At 46.5% G+C, this 20906-nt stretch overlaps 1 protein-coding gene across 6 annotated transcripts in view; it reads left to right on the plus strand.

Annotated features, from left to right (window-relative positions):
• Positions 1-20906, plus strand: part of SYNGAP1 (synaptic Ras GTPase activating protein 1) — a 1959930-nt gene that overhangs the window by 1769470 nt on the left and 169554 nt on the right. For all 6 annotated transcript variants that reach the window (XM_085623761.1, XM_085623749.1, XM_085623769.1 and 3 more), the window contains 2 exons: positions 9755-10589; positions 12079-12249. In XM_085623761.1, the coding sequence (XP_085479887.1) occupies positions 9755-10589; positions 12079-12249 (1006 nt within the window). The remainder of the gene's footprint in view (positions 1-9754; positions 10590-12078; positions 12250-20906) is intronic.

The raw sequence follows: 20906 nt of genomic DNA on the forward strand, positions 1-20906 counted from the left end.
ATACTGGAGAAGAAAATAAGTTACTTACCTGTAAACTGTGGTTCTCCAGTATTGGTATCTTTCATAGATTCACATGCGACCCACCCTCCTCCCCATAAAGGCTCCCTGGTTTATTCCTAGGAGTTTATTTTACACTTGTGCTTGAAAATCTGAGAGCCTGGAGCCTCTGTGGAGAGTGTTGTACAGGGTGCTGTTGCCTGATTGGCTGGAGTTTGGGCCATTCCTAATGACTAGGACGAGATATTAAAGTGAATGTTTTTTCTCTATTAACTTTAATGTTAAAGTCATTGCTTACTGCTTTTTATGTACCGTGGGACTCCCACTTGGAAGACGGGGAATGATTCAAGCATGTGAATCTATGAAAGATACCAATACTGATGAACCACAGTTTACAGGTAAGTAACTTATTTTTATACTTTGTGAGACAAGGAAAATGAAACATCCGTCTGAGTTTCATCAAATGAAAGCCATGGCTTTTAGTCACAATGGTGATTTGGTAGACAGAGCAAATTCTGAACTGCTAGACGCTTGAAGATTTCTCACCACTGCGGTTGGAGTCAGAAATACATAGGCCTGTAGAGGGTGACCCCAGCTTGCAATGATGAAATAACTCTTTCTCCTTCACTTATGTTTCAGATTCGGTGGGGTAGGTGGTTTGTCATCCCCACCTCACTAGTGAGAGGACATTAGCGAGACTACATATCTGCTGAATGCCGTCAGCGTATAGCAAACCAATAGTTAGTTCCATTCAGTGTTTAATTTGTAAAAAATAAAAAAGTTCCAGGGCTTCTGTCAGGAAGCCACTGCAGCTTGCACTACGCTTTGCCCCAGCTATGCTGTCAATGATAGTACCTACGCAACTACTAACCATCACATTCCTACAAGTGTGACAATTCAGACTATTCCAGGCCCCCAAAGCTATAAGAATGGCTTGAGCGGCAGGTAACAGTCATTTTTATTGTATATTGAATTAATAATTAACTGTCGGTGGGGTCATGTCTAAATTAGCCAGACAGCACCACCTTGTGGCAGAGGGTTACAAGCGCCGGTGTTGAGAATTAAGTGCTGGTGCTGAGCACCAGAAACAACCGCCTCAAATTAAGCACCAACTGGTGTGGTGCCCAGAGTTTGCTTCAGAAGCCTCAGTCTGCACCAATTAATTTCAGAATTGCCCCAAACCAAGGCAGCCTAACCTTGATTCCAACACATGCCTCTTTAATCCACCACCAGCCAATCCATGCCCCTTTATCTCACTCTTGCAGGTTCTTTTTCATCCAGGCTTCCTTTCTTTTTCACTGTTTTTCCATCTTTTTCTTCTTCTTTTTTCCCCTTTTGTATTTTTGGGCCAGATGTACTAACGTTTTTTGGGGCGCAAATGGGTTTTAGACCTGTTTGCGACCGCAAAAAACGCGGGGCCAATGTACTAATCCTATTTTGCGAGGGGTAAATCAATTTATGATGTAACTCGCTATTAGGAAGGGGCGTTCCAAGGGTGTCCCTTCCTAATAGCGACTCATGAAGCTATGTATGACTGGTAAACCACTCACTATTGATGACAATCTGTGTGTCTGTTGCCTCATCATATATTCTCCGTTTATCCTTGGTCACGAATGCAAGATCTTTTGTTGGCGATGAGCTGGAGCTGCCACACAGGTCTTGCTCTGACTTGAAGACTGCGGACAAGCATCATTTTAATCGCAAGTTGGCTTTGATTACAGGTGTCTCTGCTCATCGGCATTTTGTAGTGATAGTTATTTCCAGGTCTTTACCTTTGGATCCCTGTTTGAGCACAGGAGGTCAAGTCGGGGTTTGCACCATACCCACTGGGTTGGAGGCACTTCAGCATTCCATCACCGCCATCTTTGAGGAGACGCGGCCTCTTGTTGAGTTCCAGTCCCATCAGTGTTGTTGTGCAGAACGTGCGTGCCGCCATCTTCGTTTGGGGGGAAAAAAACTACAGCATTCTTGCCATCAGCGTCATCAAGCAGAGAGTGCATGCCTCCATCTTTTTGGGGGAGAAACACAGCAGATGGGGCGGCGTTCTCATCAACAGGCAGAGCGTTCGTGCTGCCATTTTCAATTGGGGAGTACGTGCTTCACACCAAAAATATCCATTGAGTTCAGGTTTTAATTAGTATCCAGTCGAGAGAATTTTTTTTTTTCTTACACAATTTTTCATTGTGGGTGTCTTAGCGTGTGTTATCCAACTACAAAGACACACACACACACTTTTGCATGACATTATTGTGATACACGCATGGCATTGTGGAGACAAACCGATATACGCACTCATTTTGACAGCATGTTTCATCTTATAATCTATTTAGCGGCAGCATGTCACTTTATAACCTATTCAGTGACATACTTCAAGTTTTTTTCAGGCCATCAGCAATTTTTACCTGAGAAGTCATAAAGTCTGCTACTCTTTTAAAAAGTTTCTGCACTCAGCATGCAGTCAGTAAACCCTCCACCACCATGTTTAGAATATCCTGGGGAACCCCCCGTGGTCTGGAGAAACTGCTTTGATGCATTCAAACATATTTAGGAGTGACTAACGCTTTGAGGTTTCGTCCTCAGCAAAAAAACATTTTTACTCTTGCATTCTTTAGGTTTTGATTGTCACACGATTTTCAAACATTTACCTAAAATTGAAGGTGAGAATGAAGAACCAGTAGATGAGTATAAGAGACAGTCAAAAAATCTAGAGATATGTTTCAATGTACAACCCAGCATTGTTGTGTTGCGAAACCAGCTCCTCATAAGGAAACAACTATGTGTGGAAAATATGGACATGTATGTGTCGGCACTCAGATTGTTTGTGGCAGATTGCAACTTTAAGATTTTTACTGATCAACTGGTTTGTGATCAGTTTATCTGTCATTTCCCTAGTAAGTCCATTCAACAATATTATATTATATTGTCCCTAAACAACCCTTGAAGAAACATTGTGCATTGCTAAGAGTATAGAGACGTTACAAATCTCTGTGAAGGAGCTGGAGGAGAAAAGAACTGATGTTGTGGGAAATGTGCACCATAAAGGAAAACGTACAGTGAAGGAATGCGTTCATACAAAAGATATTTCCAGATGTGAGAATGTAGCTCATTTGAAGAGTGGCAAACAGTGTCCCACGTGTTTCACATGTAGAAATTGTAATAAATTGGGCCATTTTGCGAATGTGTGCCTGATCCAGGTGAAATAGTCAGACAAAGGGAGTAATGTGGTAGTTAACCTAGTTGAAGAAGACTATGATGGTCAGTTAATAAAATTATAGTAGGAACTCCAGGACATTGTTTTGGTTGTTGGCGAGGACATACTGTGCACTGGCGATCCTGAATCCTTGTGGGGAACAGAATTTTAAAACTGTTAGTTGATTCAGGAGTGAGAAGAATGATGGTAACCCAAGAACTGTTGGAATGACTGATGGCCTGGGTGTGTCTGGGAGGACCCAAGACATCCCAGATCAGGCACCAGTGTCAAATGAAAACGTATCGAGTTATCAGGATAGTTTTTAAATGTGCTAGTCTTTAAAAATAGGACCATTTTCAGCAAAATGGATGTGCTGATCAAAGGGTTGTGCATCTTGGGTTGGTTCCACCGAGGTCTATTCAAAATGGTTCTGAAACCGGGTACTAACGACCAAGTGTCACTCGTTGGAAAATGTTTAATGGGCAGGGTCACAGCCAGATTACCTTCTGTTCATTGACAAGGCGGTTACCATTGAGGGATTTCAACACAAAATTAAAGTTAAGGAAGGGTCAATTCCAATGAAGCATAAAAGGCGATTAAATCTCTTTTTCGGTTAGGGAGTCACCTCGAGAAGAAGTTGATGAAGTTGTGTGACAACGGAATCATGAACCCATTGAATCATCTTTGTGGCTCCCTACGGTTGTAGTAGTGTTTAAAAGGAACATCAGCCTAGGCTATTTGGGTCGACTCACACCCTCTTCCAAAAATCTATGACCTTTTAGCCATGGTGGCAGGCGCAAAACAGTTCACCAAATTAGATGTAGTCTCAGCCTTCACCAGGTTGTGTTGAAACCTGATTCCAAGCATTATACAGCTTTTGCGTCCCCTATTGTACTTTCCAGTACTGCAAGATGTCGACCGGGTTAGCCTCGGCGCATCGGTGTTTCAAAAGATAATGTTCCAATTGTTTAAAGACATAAAAGAGGTGGTCTCATTTCAAGATGATGTGTTGATTTTTTGCGACAACCAAGGAGGAACATGAAAATATCCTGGTTCAGGTGTTAGCCATTTTGCAGGAGAAATGGGTTGTGTTAAAAGATCGAAAAATTTGAAGTTTGTAAAAGCAGAGTTGAATATCTGGGTCACATTGTATCAGGTGAAGGGATTGAGCTTGTTTCATTCCCGACTATGCATCACACATTAGACCTTTAACAGTACTTCAGTTGAAAAATGTGCCTTTCAGGTGGGACACCACATGCCAGGATCCTTTTAAATGGATAAAGAAACAATTGGATAGCTCTTAGATCCCTAAACCTTTGATCTGAGGCTCCAGTATCACAGTTGATGTTAGCAATCACCCGTCTTAGGGCATTTCTCACCCAGTGTCATAGTGATGTTGAAAACACCATTAGTTATGCATCAAGAGTGCTAAGAGAGTCTGAGACCCACTATTCTACCATCCAAAAGGAATTATTGGTGTGTTGGTTGGCCATACAGAAATTTAAATCATACATTTTGAGCACAAAATTCACTATCAAGACAGATCATAAACCCCTCGTGTCAATCCTGACGGGTGAAAAAATCAAAGAACAAACCCCAAGGATTTTGAGATTTATCACAAAGCTGTTGCAGTACCAATGTGTCACAGTACACACTCAAGGGACGAAAAATGTCCGGGCAGATTTCCTTTCTAGGTTCGCAGCAAGGGATGATGGTACGGACGACGGAGATGATGCGCTAAATGAAAACTGTTTGATTGCTGCATTTGCTCTAGAAGAGATGTGTGTGGTGTCGGCGGTTGAGTGGAAGACTGAAATGAGACTGGATGAGGTGTTAGAGGCAGTTATGTCTTATGTGAGCAAGGGGTAACCCATAGAGAAATCTATGGGAAGTTCTTGTCAAACCTTTTGGATGGTACACGATGAATTGACTGTGGTGGATGGACTATTGATGAGGGATTAAAAGTTAGTACCTCCGGTTGGGTTGAGAGGGAAGTTGAAAAAGATCGCCCCCAAAGGACATTTAGAATTCACATTTACTAAACAAAGGTTAAGACAGATGTTGTGGTGACCGTCCATGGATAAAGAGGCTGATCACTTTGTTGGGGAGTGTGTGTTGTGTGCAGGTTCTGAGAAGAGATTGGTTGTAAGGAAACCCCCTCTTCAGCCAATTGATTGCCCAACCAGAGCCTGGGAGAAGATTGGGATGGATTTAGTCTGTCCTTTCTGAATCACTTCTGCTATGCCCTGGTGGTGGTTTATCTTTATTCTAAATGGACAGAAGTAGAATTTGTGCCAGAACATATCGCCAAAGTTGTGAAAAGAGGTTTTTCTCAGGGAAGGTTTTTCTACATTCCTCATTTCGGATGATTGGGTTAAATTTGTGAATGGAGAAGTTTGTGTTGTTGAAATCTGGTGACGAAAGCATCTCAGAACACCTCTTTATCATCCCCAAAGCAATGGGCAGGTGGAGCGCATGAACAGGGTAGTGGTTCAATGTGTTCAGCGGGCTGTTGGTAACTAGGGTGTTGTGTTAACTGTGGTGTGTTCTATGCTTTGGTTTTATCATACGAATCCTTACTCGACAACACAGGTGTCCCCTTTTGAATTGCTGTGAGGCAGGAAGCTAGCCTCCACGGTTTGTCCGAATTGGATGAGCAAATGGGTCAAATTTGGCGTTAATTTGGATCAGTGGGATACAAAGGTCAAAAGGATTATTGCTGGAGTGAAGGGTAAACAAAAAAATGTTGGTGATATAGTACGTATCAAGAAAGGTGTCTATATCAGGGGTCAAGCGCTCACCCTGATCACCAGGGGCGGAAAGAGAAGACTAAAGATATAGCCCGATTAGAGGAAGAACCCCTCCGTATAGAGGAAGAGGCGGTGGAACCTCTATCGCCGGATGCACTCCACACACTTTCACTTAAAAGAGAAGAGTATAAAAACATAGTCACAGATATGGCCAAAGTCTTGAGTAGGGATAAGGCGGGTAGATTATATGAGCTAGGGGATAAGGCTGGGAAGTTGTTGGCCTGGTCGGATAAGAAAGATTTAGCAAGTCGCCTGGTGCCTAAGATGACCACTGGGGTGGGGGCAACTATAATGGACCTATAATGGACATTGCTGATGAGTTTGCTCTTCACTATCGTTCAATTTACCAGACTATCACCCCCTTTCAAGAGGCGGATTCTATCGGTTTATTAGCGGACATTAAGCTTCCCCAGTTAGAAGCTGGTGACAGAGATTTGCTTGAAAGTGCCCTCACAAACGATGATGTGGCCCAAACGATACGTAGCCTCCAGTCGGGGAAAGCCTCTGGCCATAACGGGTTGCCGATTGAACTATACAAATTAAAACCAGATGCTTTGGCGCCGCATATGCGTGGTATGTTCGAAGAAAGTCTAGATGTAGGAATGCTCCCGATGGACCAGAGGGTGGCAGCACTAGTCACCATACATAAGACAGGGTAACCACGGGACAAATGTTCTTCATATAGACCTATATCATTGCTAAATGTGGAGCCCAAGGTCCTGGCCAAATTGTTAGCGAGCCGGCTGGTTAAGGTTATCACCAAATTGGTGCACCCGGATCAATCGGGTTTCTTGCCACACAGGAACACGGCGCTTAATTTGCGAAGATTGCATGGAGTGCTGGGTCGTCAAGGTTTTATCAAAGAGGATGCGGTGGTGGTATCTTTGGATGCCGCAATGGCTTTCAACACTACTGATTGGCCCTACCTCTTTGTGGTGTTGAGCAAGCTGGGATTTGGACCTAACTTCATTGGGTGGGTATGTCTGCTGTATGCAGAACCCTTGGTACAAGTAGTGGTAAATAATAAAAAGTCAGATGTCTTTGCACTGGAACGTGGGACGAGACAGGGATGTCCTCTGTCCCCTTTGCTGTTTGCTTTGTCACTTGAACCCCTAGCGGCCTGGATCCATAATGACCCTATAATTCGGGAAATGGGCGGACAGTTGGGAGGATCGTATCTCTCTTTACGCAGATGACATCCTGTTATACCTATCTGCCCCCGGGATGTCCCTGACCAGGGTACTGGATATATTCACAGTGCTTGGGCATTTTCCTGGTACACTATCAACTGGAATAAGTCCCTGATATACGCTCTTAATGGACGGCTTCCCTCCCTGCCCAGGGCTTGCACTATTCAGGAGGCGCAGGGTGGATTTCAGTATCTTGGAATATACATAACGGCGGATTCCAAGGCTAGCTATGATAATAACTTGTTTCCACTGCTTCAGCGTCTGAGGCGAGACGTTGCAAGCTGGAAAGCGCTGCCTATCTCGATGCTGGGTAGAGCGACATTATTCAAAATGATGTCCCTGCCACGCTTTTTATACACCCTCCAAAATTTCCCAAACCCGGTCCCCTCGCAGTATTTTAAAGAAATAGAAAGTTTACAGAGTCAATTGATCTGGGATGGATCCGTTCGTATTTCCTTTTCCAAATTGGTACGAGGGTGGTATTAAAAAGTATTATTGGGCGGCCCACCTGGCTGCCATCAATCAATGTACTTACCAGCACTAGGAGGACCCGGGATACAGAATGGACAAGTGGCTGCTTCCTGGTGGCAAATTTAATGCTTCCCTCTACTCCAAACCTAGTAAAAGTACTCTGACCGGTCCTACCAGGCACTCGGTACAAATGTAGACGTATGGGTTGGGAACAGAAACTTACACAGGCCACCCCCTTGTGGGATGCAGCACAATTGGGCGCCCTGAGAAGCACAAAAGGGTTCGATAAATGAGACATGATCGGAATATTGAAAGTGGGCGGCCTATGGAGGGGGGGGAGGGTTCATCTCCTTTGCTACTCTCCAAAAAGAATACACAATGGCTGACTCGGAACAGTACAGATATTTGCAAGTTAGACATGCCCTGACATCGCAGATACCAAGGGGTGGGACTCTTCCGGAGACCTCAATACTGGGGGACAGACTCCTTGATGGGTACATACCAACAAAAGCAGTATCATTAGCGTACAAAAAACTGATCAACAATGCCCCAGATCCACTCATGAAACTTCAAGCACATTGGGAGGGGGATCTCTCAGAGCTTGATGATGATGAATGGCGGGATGCGCTGGTCTCCCCCAGGGACTGGTCCAACTTAAGATTCTTCATAGAAACTATATAACGGGACTGACCCGAGCTAAGATGGGTAGGGAGGATGACGTGAAGTGTAGACGGCGATGTGGTCAGGAGGGTTCATTCATACATATATTGTAGGAATGTAAATATATACGGAAATACTGGGCAGACATCCATCAGTGTTGTGGAGATGTCTTTGTAATTTGTATGGACATTAACACGAAAAGAGGCCTACTGAATAACTGGGAACCCTCAGACTTAAACAGCATGGATAAACTGTGGGCAACACTAGGCCTGATGGTGGGCAAACGTTAAGTGGACAGGCTATGGGGGGGCCTGTACAGCCCCCACGCTAGCAGAGTGGAAAACAGACATGGACTGGTGCATGGTGAGAGAGAAAACTGTGTACGTTGCTAGAGGTTGCCCCAAGAAATGGGGGAAATGGAATGAGTACCGAGGTAATATATGTTCACCACCAGTTGCCCCTTCCCTTTAGGGAACCCAGTTCACCGAGTGAAAAGTAAATTAATTTGTCTGACTTGGAATATGCTAGATATCTTTGTACTTTGATGCCTGTCACAATGATCACTTTTACATGATGTCACAATGTAATGGTCGTACTTTTGGTTGTAAATAAAAAGAATTACAAAAAAAGAAAAAGAAAGGTGTCTGTGTCAAGAAGAAAGAAGAGAAGTTTAGTGACCCTATTGTGGTGGATAAAGAATGTGACAATGTGGTCATAGTCAATGGCTCTAACTGGTGGAATATGGGAAGAGTCGTTAAGTGTTGTGGTAGCCAAAAGGCCAGTGATGAGAGTTGTGCAAATGGTTCTGGAAGCAAAATAGTTAGTCTGGGTTCCTTTTCCTTTGGAAAGGGCACCGTGGACAGGGAAGGGGTGTGTGAATCTAATGTTTGCGAATCTGATGGATAGATTATTTCCAGTTGTGCGGTCTGTAGGAGCAGTTGTCCTAGGCAAGTTCCCCTCACGTTCAGGAAGTAGCTTGTGGTTCATGATCTGTTTCCTCCATTGGTTGCGCTGTATTGTTTGTCATTTTGAGGATGTCTTATATTCTGTAGGTTTCCCTACTGTGATCAATTTACAGTTTTACAATGATGTTTTTATTATTTGTTTTGTTTTTATTCTTATGTATTATTATTTTTATATTATTCATTGTTGCTGTGATTCTTTTGTTTCCAAGAGGACAAGTAATGTAGAGTTGAGTTCTTACTTATAGGTTGGTAGAATGTTTGAGGTCAGAATGCAGATATGTAGTGTGGAATGTTGGGGGTACTGTGGCAGTTGCTGGGAGGCTGATGGTGGGAATAGAAAATAATGTTTTAAAATGATGCTTTGAGATGTGATGTTCTTTTCGTAGATGCATTGATAGGCTGTTGATATATCTCTATACCTCTATGAATAATGGCCCACTTGGGCTTCTTTTTCTCCTAACGCCTCTGCAGCTCCATCGACATGAATCGCCTCCCGTCGCCCACTAAGGACAAGGCCTTCTTCATCCCACGCCCGCCACTGGCTCGCTCCTCGCCGGCCTATTGCACCAGCAGCTCGGACATCACCGAGCCCGACCAGAAGATGCTGAGCGTCAACAAGAGCGTGTCCATGCTGGACCTGCAGGACAGCCGCATGAACAGCATCTCCAACCTACACGCGGTGGGCGACATGCTCAACAGCAGCCAGGCCTCCATTACAGGTGCCGTGGGCCTGCGGCACAGCCGACTATCTCAGGGCAGTGGCTCCAGCATCGCAGCCGGCCTGCGGCTCAGCCAGATGGGGGTCACCACAGACGGACTGTCTGCCCAACAGCTCAGGATCCCCCTCTCCTTCCAAAACCCACTTTTCCACATGGCGTCCGATGGGCCGGCCAGCCACCGGCCTGACCCTAACATGGACGCCTTTGCCCCATTCCATGGTTACAGTAAAAGCGAGGACCTGTCCTCCAACAAGCACATCCTTCACAGCCACAGCTACAGTGACGAGTTCACGCGTCAAAACTCTGAGTTCACCAAGCGGCAGCTCTCACTTCAGGACAATCTGCAGCACATGCTGTCCCCACCACAAATCACTATAGGGCCACAGCGGCGGCTAGAGCAGCCGCCACCACCCCCGCTACAGCGGGGAAAGTCCCAGCAGTTGACCGTCAGTGCTGCCCAAAAGCCACGGCCCTCCAGTGGAAACCTGCTACAGTCGCCTGAGCCTACGTATGGGCCAGCCCGACCGCGTCAGCAATCCGTGACCAAAGAGGCGCCGCAGTCCCTGAAGCCATCCATCACCAAACAGGTGGGTACACTTATGGCCAAGCGAAGGAGAAAGAACAGAGTATAAGGCAGAGTTCTTACCAGTGAAAAAGGAAGGTAGATTTGAGTAGAGGCTTTCATCAGTAAGTATCAGAACAGAGCCGCAGAAAGGAGTAGAGTGGCACAGAGGTGGAATCTATACTAGAGAACTCTGGAATAATCTGTGAAGTGTTATCAAAAGACACACATCGTATTTGAAGGTCCACAGTCTTAGGATGAAGGGGTGGGGTGAATAAGTGAACACCTGACCAGAGATCTCACACTGCTGGGAAAGTGGAGTGGCAAATACCAGGATACTTCATCAGAGAGTTATAGGAGATGGGAAGTGAGTGCTAAACAAATGTACTGGTGCTGCTTGATCCACAGAGTGGAAAAAAACCAAAGGGGGAGTTAGACAAGAAAGACAGAAGCATGGTAAACAGGCGGATACTGCATTAGACAACCCCTGGTCATGGAGTGGGAGAGTGTTAAATATCATCAAATAACTCAAAAGAGAGCCAGAAGTCCACGGTCAGTGTACATAAGATCTGTTGCAGGCAAGAGTACCATCCTGGGAAAGGAATAATGACCAGTAAGTGAATGACTTACTAGAGGACACTCAGTTGTGAGAAAGAGGTGTCTCACCTCGCCTGAGAACTGGTTTAGCCTGGCAGCGAGGGGAAATCAGTATGTTCAGGCCTGAAAGATACCTCACTACTCAGTCGAGGTTACAAGAGAGCGTGCACATACTGTAACACATTGGATATTGCCATTGCCAATGGGGTGTACGAGTGGTAAGGATCTCTATGGTATCAGAAATTTACACAGAGAACAAAAAGCAGAGGGCAGGACGAAGAGCATCCAGCGGGTGGCAAGGAAGAGGAGCTCAGAAAAGGTTTCATACTTTACCAGGCAGAGAGCCAAAGGGGAGGGAAGAGGTGAGGTGGACTGTGCCTCCTCAACCAAAGAAGGAGGTGTTGATCAAAATATATTTCATTACTCATGAGGAGAGGCCAGTTGGCTACTACTTTTCATTACCAAAGAGTGAAAGAAGAGAGATAGATTAAAGGATTGTACATGGAGAGACGAGGTAAGAGTGGGCTTGAGGGTACGGTGGTGTAGGGGGGAATTTAGAGAGATGGGTATGTGAGAACCATAGAATCAATGAGGTGGATGTGGGGTTCGTAGAGAAGTTGAGTAAGTAGAGGTAAGTAGGAGGAGTAGGGAAGAGCCATCCAAGGATGTATAGAAGTTACAAATGTAGAATAGCATAGGTAAAGTGCAGGTGGAAGAGTCCGTTGTGGTGGGAAATAGAGGTGTGAAGACTAGAGATATTCGGCAGGTGGTGATGGAAGTGTCTGTAGTCGGGGATGGGAAGGTGGGGACGTTTGAATAGTCAAGTATGTGGAGGTGTTACAGATGAGGTGCAGTAAATGTGTGCATGTGCTCTGCTTCACTTACTCGTCCTGGTAATGATTTGCCTTTCTCCACAGCAATCCCACCAGTCCACGCTGAATCCGGTGACACCCGCCTCTGAGCGCACTGTGGCCTGGGTTACAAACATGCCTCACCTTTCGGCCGACATCGAGAGCTCGCACATAGATCGAGAGGAGTTCAAGCTGAAGGAGTACTCCAAGTCCATGGATGAGAGCCGCCTGGAGCGGGTAAGGCCTAGCACGGTACTCTGCGTCCCATGCAGATGTGGGAACAGGCCACTTACCTGGGAGGCTTCTCTGGCTTGCAACCACTGTTTAGGTCAGGCACTCGAGACCTCTTGTATAAACTTTAGTATATACTTATATATGTATGTACTTTGTGGGCTCTGGAGATCAGCCCTAGGACTGCTTCCGCTTAGGGACTATTTTCTGTTCAACTGCCTCTATTTAACTGTCTTGATAGAAAACGACCAGTAGAGGTCAGTAAAATACCAGAATTGCTTTCTGCTTGTTCAACTGCCTCTGTTTAACTGTCTTGATAGAAAACGACTAGCAGAGGTCAGTAAAATACCAGAATCACTTTAGCATTCTCTAGATTCCAGTCCATGGAAATTGTCTTCCACGAGTACCCGTAGACAATTTTATTATTTTCATATCTTGTATTTTCAGTGATATGATCACCAAAGGCCCTGATTTTATATTAAAAACAGAGCTTTGGACTATACCATTTCCCGCTTGAAGGCAATATTTTCTTCCATGTGTTCCCATACCTGGTGTGTCACGCAGTTTGGTGACTACTTTCCCTCCATGTTAAAGAAGAGTAGATATTTAAGCACCCAGGCTAATGTGCTGCATAGCTAAATAGATTTAAGGTCCGAAAGGCGAGACTGATTGCATTGCAAATGCTTATTTTAATCTGCTTTGTCTACCCCATGCATGCGGCCCTCTTCACTGGTGCCTTCTTTCTGTCCTCCTAGTGTGCTGTCATCTGTTTATATGAAATAAATTTACTTTAAAAACATCACAGTAAAACAATTTTAAAAATCTATGAAAACTCATTGGGACATTTATGGTAGCAACAAAAAAGAGAGAACTTACAGTTGTCCTTCTTGATGAGATTTAGAAAGTTTTGTGCAAACTCCAAAGATATTTACAGGTCAGCTTTAACATTCAACAATACTGGTGAGTTTCATTACACAGCTGTTTCCTCACAGTCCCTGCAATAAACATGAATTTTTGAATCTACACGAGATAATGTGTAAACAGCACACAGAGACACGGCAGAACTCTGAGAATGTATTCCAAGCTAACTCAATGTTTCAAGCTAGTTTCAAGCAGCTGCAGCAACAACTCTTGCAACTAGAGAACAAAAAATAACTAAATGGGGCATGGCCAAGATGGCGGAGCGGTGACACGCTCTTCACCATTGCTCCTGCAGGCCACATCGACATCCTGTGCTTCCTGAACCCTCTGTAGCCTGTTGAGGGGAGCCTTCCAGGAGCCTGGCCCATTAACCTGAGCCCCCTATGAGTGGCGATGTAGAAAGCAGCAGCATCCAGTGGGGTCAGCGTTCCCGCATGACTGGAGCAGCCTACCCAAGAACCCCTGATTGCTGTCACTGCTGAGGTTGGCGTTATTGAGGTGGAGGTGCCTTGGTCCCGATGAGGTGTCGGCCCTGGACCCCCCTACTAGTTGGTGGCGGTGCGGGGACGTTTCCGTTCGGGACAGCAGGCGGCCAGGCGCAGACAGCCCTGCCATGGAAGGAGACACTGAGACGCTGGGCCACAAGGCATCTGGATGCCGTTTGTAAACCAAGCCTAATTATGGCTGTCATGACATGGGGTGCTGTCACCGCTGTATCGTCCTTACTCTGAAGCACCCTGATGGCGATACGGGAAGGCTCCCACCCTTGCTAGTCATTGCTGTGCGAGAGATGCCACGGTTTGGAGTGAATCAGCCATAGCTGGCCGTCGGGCTTGGCGAGTGTTCGTGGGGATGCGGTGCAGACTGAAAAGGAATGCTCGGCAAAGTGCAGAGAGCCTGAGGAGTTGTTTAGAGGCCCTGCAACAACAACTGGAGGAAAAGTTGGTCTGCGGTGGTGGAGGGCCCTCCTACCATCTTAGTGATGATTGGTGGGGTGCCTGGCCCCCCACCATCTTAGTGATGATTGGTGGGGTGCTTGGCCCCCTACCATCTTAGTGATGATTGGTGGGATGTTTGGCCCCCCTACCATCTTAATGATGATTGGTGGGGCACTTGGCCCCCTACCATCTTACTGATGATTGGTGGGGTGCATTGCACCTGCTCACCAGCCCCTGCCTTTATCAGAGTGCGGTGGGGAGGAATACATCGGATATCGCGACTTGGTGACTGTTTGGAATGGTGGAGAGCTTTGATCACTTTGCCTCCTTGGATAGGCCCGCTCCAGAGCACCACCTGATTATTGGAAGGGCGATAGTCCTGACAGGGCACTTACCAAAACAGACTTGCTGAACAGCCTCTGCACCTTTAAGGCTGATCTGCGGGAGGATCTGGGGCAGGAACTGGCTCGGCGTCTGGTGGACATCCAAAATGAGCTCGCCACAAAAATCACGGAACTCAGGACATATGTGGACTCTGGGCCAGCGTGTGCTGAATGCAGAGGAGTGGGTGGATGCCTTTGAACCTCCCATGTTAAGATGGAGCATTGGTGCTCAGTGCTTGAAGGAAGGTGCGGGGAGGTCATTGATAAACTGCAGGACTTGGAGAAACCTTTGAGATGAGAGAACCTCCTTACCTTACTGCTCCACGGCCTCAGCGAGTAGATACCAGAGGCAAACCGCTCCGCCTTTGTGGTGGGCATTCTTTCGACCTTGATGGGGGACGCTCAGCAGGAGGTACGCCTCAACAGGGTTCATCCTGTGGGCCCGCGACAGCAGTCCGAGACAGGAACACAAGATGTTCTTGTCAAATTCCTCTACTTTTCAGAGAAAAAGACAATCTTACAACAAGCCAGCAAAAGTTAAATCGGATTCTGGATAACAGGAAGGAAATACTACTAGAAACAAGTCATGCAAATAGAAGGTATGCCATGTACGTAGAAAGAACACACAATAATGTCCAGGGACCTAACATTATTATTGTAGGTTCAATATGACAGATCTAATGAGTTTTTCTCATAAGTTGTGTGTGTCTCATACTAGCGACGACACATGGATAAAACAACAATCAAAGGTAAACCATCCACAGGCCTCGTGGTTTGGTACCAGTTTATCTGATCGTGACATGTTTATCATCCATTGGGTGTTGGCATAATGTACACAACCATACACAGTGAAGTATCCATAGTCTGTGTGACTTTGTATCCATAGTCTGGACACAATATTATCAACATATAAAATTATGAAAGTGTGCATATGAAGGCAGCCTGCCTCCAATCTTCAAGGGTATTCAGGTCATGTGCGATTGTTTCCAACTTGTCCATTCCAAAAAGTTCCCTTTAGGTGAGAAGATTCATTTTGTCTCCTGCTGGTGGTCCAAGCTAGATCTGCTCAATCACTTGCCATTTTAAGTCATTGCTGCTGTGTTGATGTCTCTGGTAGTGCTCGACAAGAGGTGCTCCTGCTGTTCCACATTCTGTTCTGCTTCTGTGTTGCAGAATCCTACATTTCACCTTTTGCTTTGTCTGTCCTGCGTAAATTTGTTCACATGGGCACCATATCGCATAGACGACATCCTGGGATTGCAGTTACTAAAGCTAGTAAGGGCAATTTCAACATTATTATGGGTAAAATTGCTAATATTAATGCTGAATTTACTTGGCGCACATTGGCCACTTTTGAAATGCCCGACTGTTGCCCGGAGTCCCCATAGTGTATTGAGGGTAGTTCTGGTTGGTTGTGAACAAGAGACTGGATAACCCACCCGATAGGCCCATTGTGCCATTGTGTCTGTTCTAAGCAAAATACTAAAGCTTGGGAACCTTGTTCCCCTCTCCACTTCAATCTATGAAGTAGATAAGGGGAATATTAATTACATTTGTGTATTAAATTGAAATTGGCATTCGCTAGAACATGGTTTGACTTTTTGGCAAACTTACTAGCTATGCAGCAAGTGAATCTGGATCCTATTGACAGGGACCGGACGCTTGAGACATTTGCTCAGAACTTTCAAGGGCTCCAAGAGAACCGTTCCGTGGGCATTGTCACGAAGGGTGGGTATGGTTAGACAGAGGGGTTGACTTGGCAGTATTCACAAGGAGATGTTCTAGGGCAGTTAGCTTGTAGAGGAGAGAAATGATTAAATGCTGATCCTAGATTTTCTCGTTTATACCACTATGCACAAGGAGTTATATTCTGATCAAGGAACTAGTAAGATATTATAATTATTGAAGACTTGTAGAGTGCATGGGTACCCCAACAAGGGTATCCCAGTGCTAACTACTTCATACTATATCTATCTGAAGAACCGGTGCCCCACACATCTAAGAAAAACAAACATGTTTTTAACAACTTGGGACCCAGGTAGGAAAAAGACATCCCTGCCCTCCCAACCTTCCTCTTGGTGGGTTTTCCTCACTCTTGGGACTGTGGAAAGGTTTGTGTAGTAGGAGCACAGGGTGCTTGGCATTTTGAAGATCTAAATAGTAGAGCCAAGAGACAGAAAGTACTACAAGAAGTAAGGCCCGATACCCCGATACTCTATGCTTTCAAAAGACTCCCCATGCTTGGTAAAATGATGGGTGGTTAAAAGGATGTGTTCAGACAAGTCTTTATCTCCAGCACTTCCGCTTCCATTTGGGGAGCAGCTCTTACAATCGCCAACACACAATGGACAGGAAGGAAGTCTAAAACCAACAGAAGAGGGGATGGGGACTTGTAAGTCTAAAACCAACAGAAGAGGAGAATGGGGACTTGTAAGTCTAAAACCAACAGAAGAGGAGGATGGGGACTTGTAAGTCTAAAACCAACAGAGGAGAGAGGAGGACGGGGACTTGTTCAGGCATGAGGCAGCCGTTCACAGTCTACCATGTGCTCATTGCATAGCACAAATATTGACGCATCAGTGTTTTAGTAGAACTCACTGTTTAATTTGCCCAGCTATTGAATTGTCATTGTTGTTATACACAACTATAGACGTTAATAATACTAGGTATAGAGAGAGAATGAAGAAAACCAGAAAGCCTTAAGGGGCATGGCCTAGCAAGATGGCCGTGTAGACGTGTCTGCGGGCGCTCCCCCCAACAAACCCCGAATCCGGCTTTATTCTGAGGCTCCCAGTGGCGATATCCCTAGGAACCCACAGACTGGAGATCGGGGGACTGGGGATCGATGGGGCCCATCGGTTGTGGTGGCGACCACCCAGGTTATATATATGGCTCTGGAGCGGCTGAGGCCTGGTGAGAAGGCAGAACCATCTTATCGTCCTTGTGGAGGGCTGACCGGAGAGACCCCGGGGTGTGTGTTGCCCTGAATGCAGGACCATGTTGGTCCTAGTAGGGGTACCGAACCTGCTGCGAAACGGAACGCTGTTGAGAGATGCTGCCTGGCGCCTGTAGCTGCTACTTGCTGAATGACTGACCCAGGATTGATCGTATTGGGATGGTAAAGCCGAATGCGACCCGAGCTGCTGGAGGATGCCCTGAGGCCACCAGCAGAGTCTACCTGGACAGAGGAGCAGAGACCCCCCCCCTGGGCATGGAGGTGCCTGGGCCTCTGAAACCCCCGATAGAGGCTTGGGCTCCACATCCACAGAAGGCCAGGTGGTGCTGACGCGTGATCCTGAATATGTGACCTCCCTTGGCGATCCTCCTGAGTGGAGAGGGGGGCCCTTGAGAAACCCGGCCGGGGTGGGAGCTTGGGGCGGGGTTGTCGCGATCCCTGCCCCTGGGAGTAGGCCCTCGTGGGACTTCTGTGAGGCCTACGGGACATGCAGTGGCAGGCCCAAATCAATGACCAGGAGCTGCAGCTGTGAAGTCTTTGATGGGCCCTACGGATGTGGGCCAGCACCATTGGATGCATTTGACCCCCGGTGTGGTTTTTGAGCCTGTGACCTTCACATAGAGCCCAGCAGAGATTTGCGTGAGGACCCTAGCCTGGCCTAGACCTTGGAACAGACTGTTGGGGGGGTCAACCTGGTGGCCCGGGATTCTGGTGCTGAGGGGCTTTGACCTGTGAGATCTAGTGGTGGACAGACGTGAATGAAACGCAGGAAGGGACCCGGGTGGGGCCTGCCTGATTCCCCAGTAGAGGCCAGCTGTCCTGCCCTGCCACTGTTTCCTAAGCCGCCCTCTAAGTGAAAGAACACAATGGTCAAGGATATGGGGGGCCGGGCAGCGCAGACTTAACAAAATCCTGAGCTAAGCACAGCCCGGCCCATAGGAGACCAATATGGCGAGCCACAATGAGGAGTCTAAGGGTACCGCCGCAGATGCCCCCTCATTAGCGGATGTGCTGGCAGCGAGACAAACTACCCAAGACGATATGGTGCCCAGAATAGTCTCCGCGGCCATCGAGGTCAATTTCCTACAATGCGACCTCCGCAAAGTATCCGTGAGAGTGACCCACTGAACACACCGTGGTTCGCTCTCTCAGAGACACTGTCCTTCAAAAAAAGGTGGTGCACCTTAACAACCGGGTGGAAGACTCCAAAGGAAGGTCACATAGGATTAATATGCCCTTGTAGGTTTCTGCGAGAAGGCAGAGGACGCACAGGGCACTGTCCCTCCACCCCCAAACCTGGTGCACCACCTAGGGCTATTATCAGCCGGCTTCTCAATCATCGGGATCGCAACGCTATCCTACAGGCCACCTGCATGAATGAGCCGGTTTTGAGGGCCGACCCATTTCAACATGCAATGGGTCCAGGACCAATGAAAAACGTTCCTTGAAGTCAAGAGATGGCTTTGGGATCTTAATTTCAAAAACAGCCTCTTCTTCCCAGCTGAACAGAGATTCGAACATGAAGGGAGGACTTTGTTGTTTTCTCCGTGGCGGAGGTGAGTGACTGGTTGGATTCCCAGAGACAGTCGGTGCGAGTTTGGTTCCCTCTAAGGGTTCCTCCCTCTCAATGGGATCGAACAGGTACAACCGTGCATGGAAGAGACTACTACAGTAAAGGAAACCCCAGGATGGAGGACGGAGTCTGGAACGAATCTAGGTCTGCCTGGATGGGATAGTGCATGCTGCAGAGATGGTCCCGAATTTGGTTTGAGCTGCACAAGACCAGATGGTGGATCTGAGCTTCCTTTGGAAGTCAAACAGGTAATGCAGGTAATGCAGTGACACATGGGCACACATGAAGGGGACAGATAAGTAAACTATTGGGGAGGATGTCACTGGGAGGATACCATGAACTATATGGAAGGAATGCTGCTCTGGCAGTGATAATATAGGAGGTTTTCCCCTCCTACATACAAGTATTTGTCAGCGGGAGGCTTCCTCCCCAGAGGTTAATGGTGCGAGGGGCTTGCACCCCACCGGTAATTCAACCACTAGCGCAGCAGCCAGTTTTCACATTATTGTACCACACGCCTGTAGAACTAATGTTCATGAGGATGTGGATGTTTGTTATACTTTGCTTGGGGTTTGAAAGGGTTATGGGGCGGCACACACAATTCTTTGATCTCTGTGCTTGGGAGATGGAAGGAATGGTGGTACTGCCCAAGGTGTGGGGGGCTGTTGGGATTCTTCAGGATGTATCTGTTCTGCTAAGGACTGCTTTGTTTTGGCTGCTCCCGTGCCAAATAGTACAAATGCCATTGCTGAAGGGGTCTCACTGGTTAATAAAAGAGACAAGGCTGAATTGCGAGGAGAGAGGACTCTCGCTATGTCTCACCACTCCCTCTGTAACAAAATTGATCACATGGAATGTCAGGGGTATAGCTCAATTTGAGAAACACAGGGGTGTGTTAGCTTATCTGAGACTTTATGGGGTAGCAATTGCATGTTTGCAAGAGACACTTGTATGGGAGGATTCACTGCCCTCTATGCGAAGGATGTGGAGAGGGCAACTTTATGCCACCTCCTACTCGGGTTTTGCATGGGGAGCCCTCTTTTTGAGTGGCACCTGGGGTCCCCTTCCAGTATCTGCATCACTTAGCAGAACCTGAGAGGAGGTATGTTATCCTGCATGGTATGTTGGACAGACAGAACTGTGCATCCTCAATGTATATGCCTCCAATAGTGACTGCCCCTTATTCTTCCCAGGGCAGTTGGCAGCGGCAGTGCCATACTTAGGCACTGCAATTATCATGGCGGGTGACGTGAACTGCATGATGGACAGAACCTTAGATCAGGAACCCCCACGCAAGCATACTAAATCCCGGATGACTGGGGCACTAAAACATATTTTGCAGGGCATACAGTTATACGATGTGTGGAGAGATTGCTACCCTACCAAGAGATTGTTTTCATGTAATACCCCGGTGACTGGGACTTATAGCCGGCTATACTATTTCTTTCTTTTGTCCGAGCTCACTTCTGGGTTGGAATGAATAACATATCTACCCAGAAACCTCTCAGGTCACTCCCCTATCCTGCTGAGTCTCACAGTAATATCGGACCACCCAGCAATACCCTTAAGGCGTCTGCGAGCGGAGGCGCTGTTGGATCCTCCCTTTGCACCCGCAGTCTTGAATGCGCTGATGCGCTACATCTAGGAGAATTGGGGTTCTCCAGTATTAGGGTGTCTTTCATAGATTCACATGCTTGAATATTCCCCGTCGTCGGAGTGGGAGTCCCACGGTAAATAATATAGCAATATATATACAGTCATAATATATATATATATATAATATATATACATATACATAAGTAATCATATAAAAACAGAGATATAAGTAAGTGATAAACATCAAGAATGTCCCTATATGAATTCTCCATAGAGATACATGGAAAGAGAAAAAA

The sequence above is a fragment of the Triturus cristatus genome, chromosome 1_1 (assembly GCF_964204655.1).
Source record: "Triturus cristatus chromosome 1_1, aTriCri1.1, whole genome shotgun sequence".
NCBI classification, from domain to species: Eukaryota; Metazoa; Chordata; class Amphibia; order Caudata; family Salamandridae; genus Triturus; species Triturus cristatus.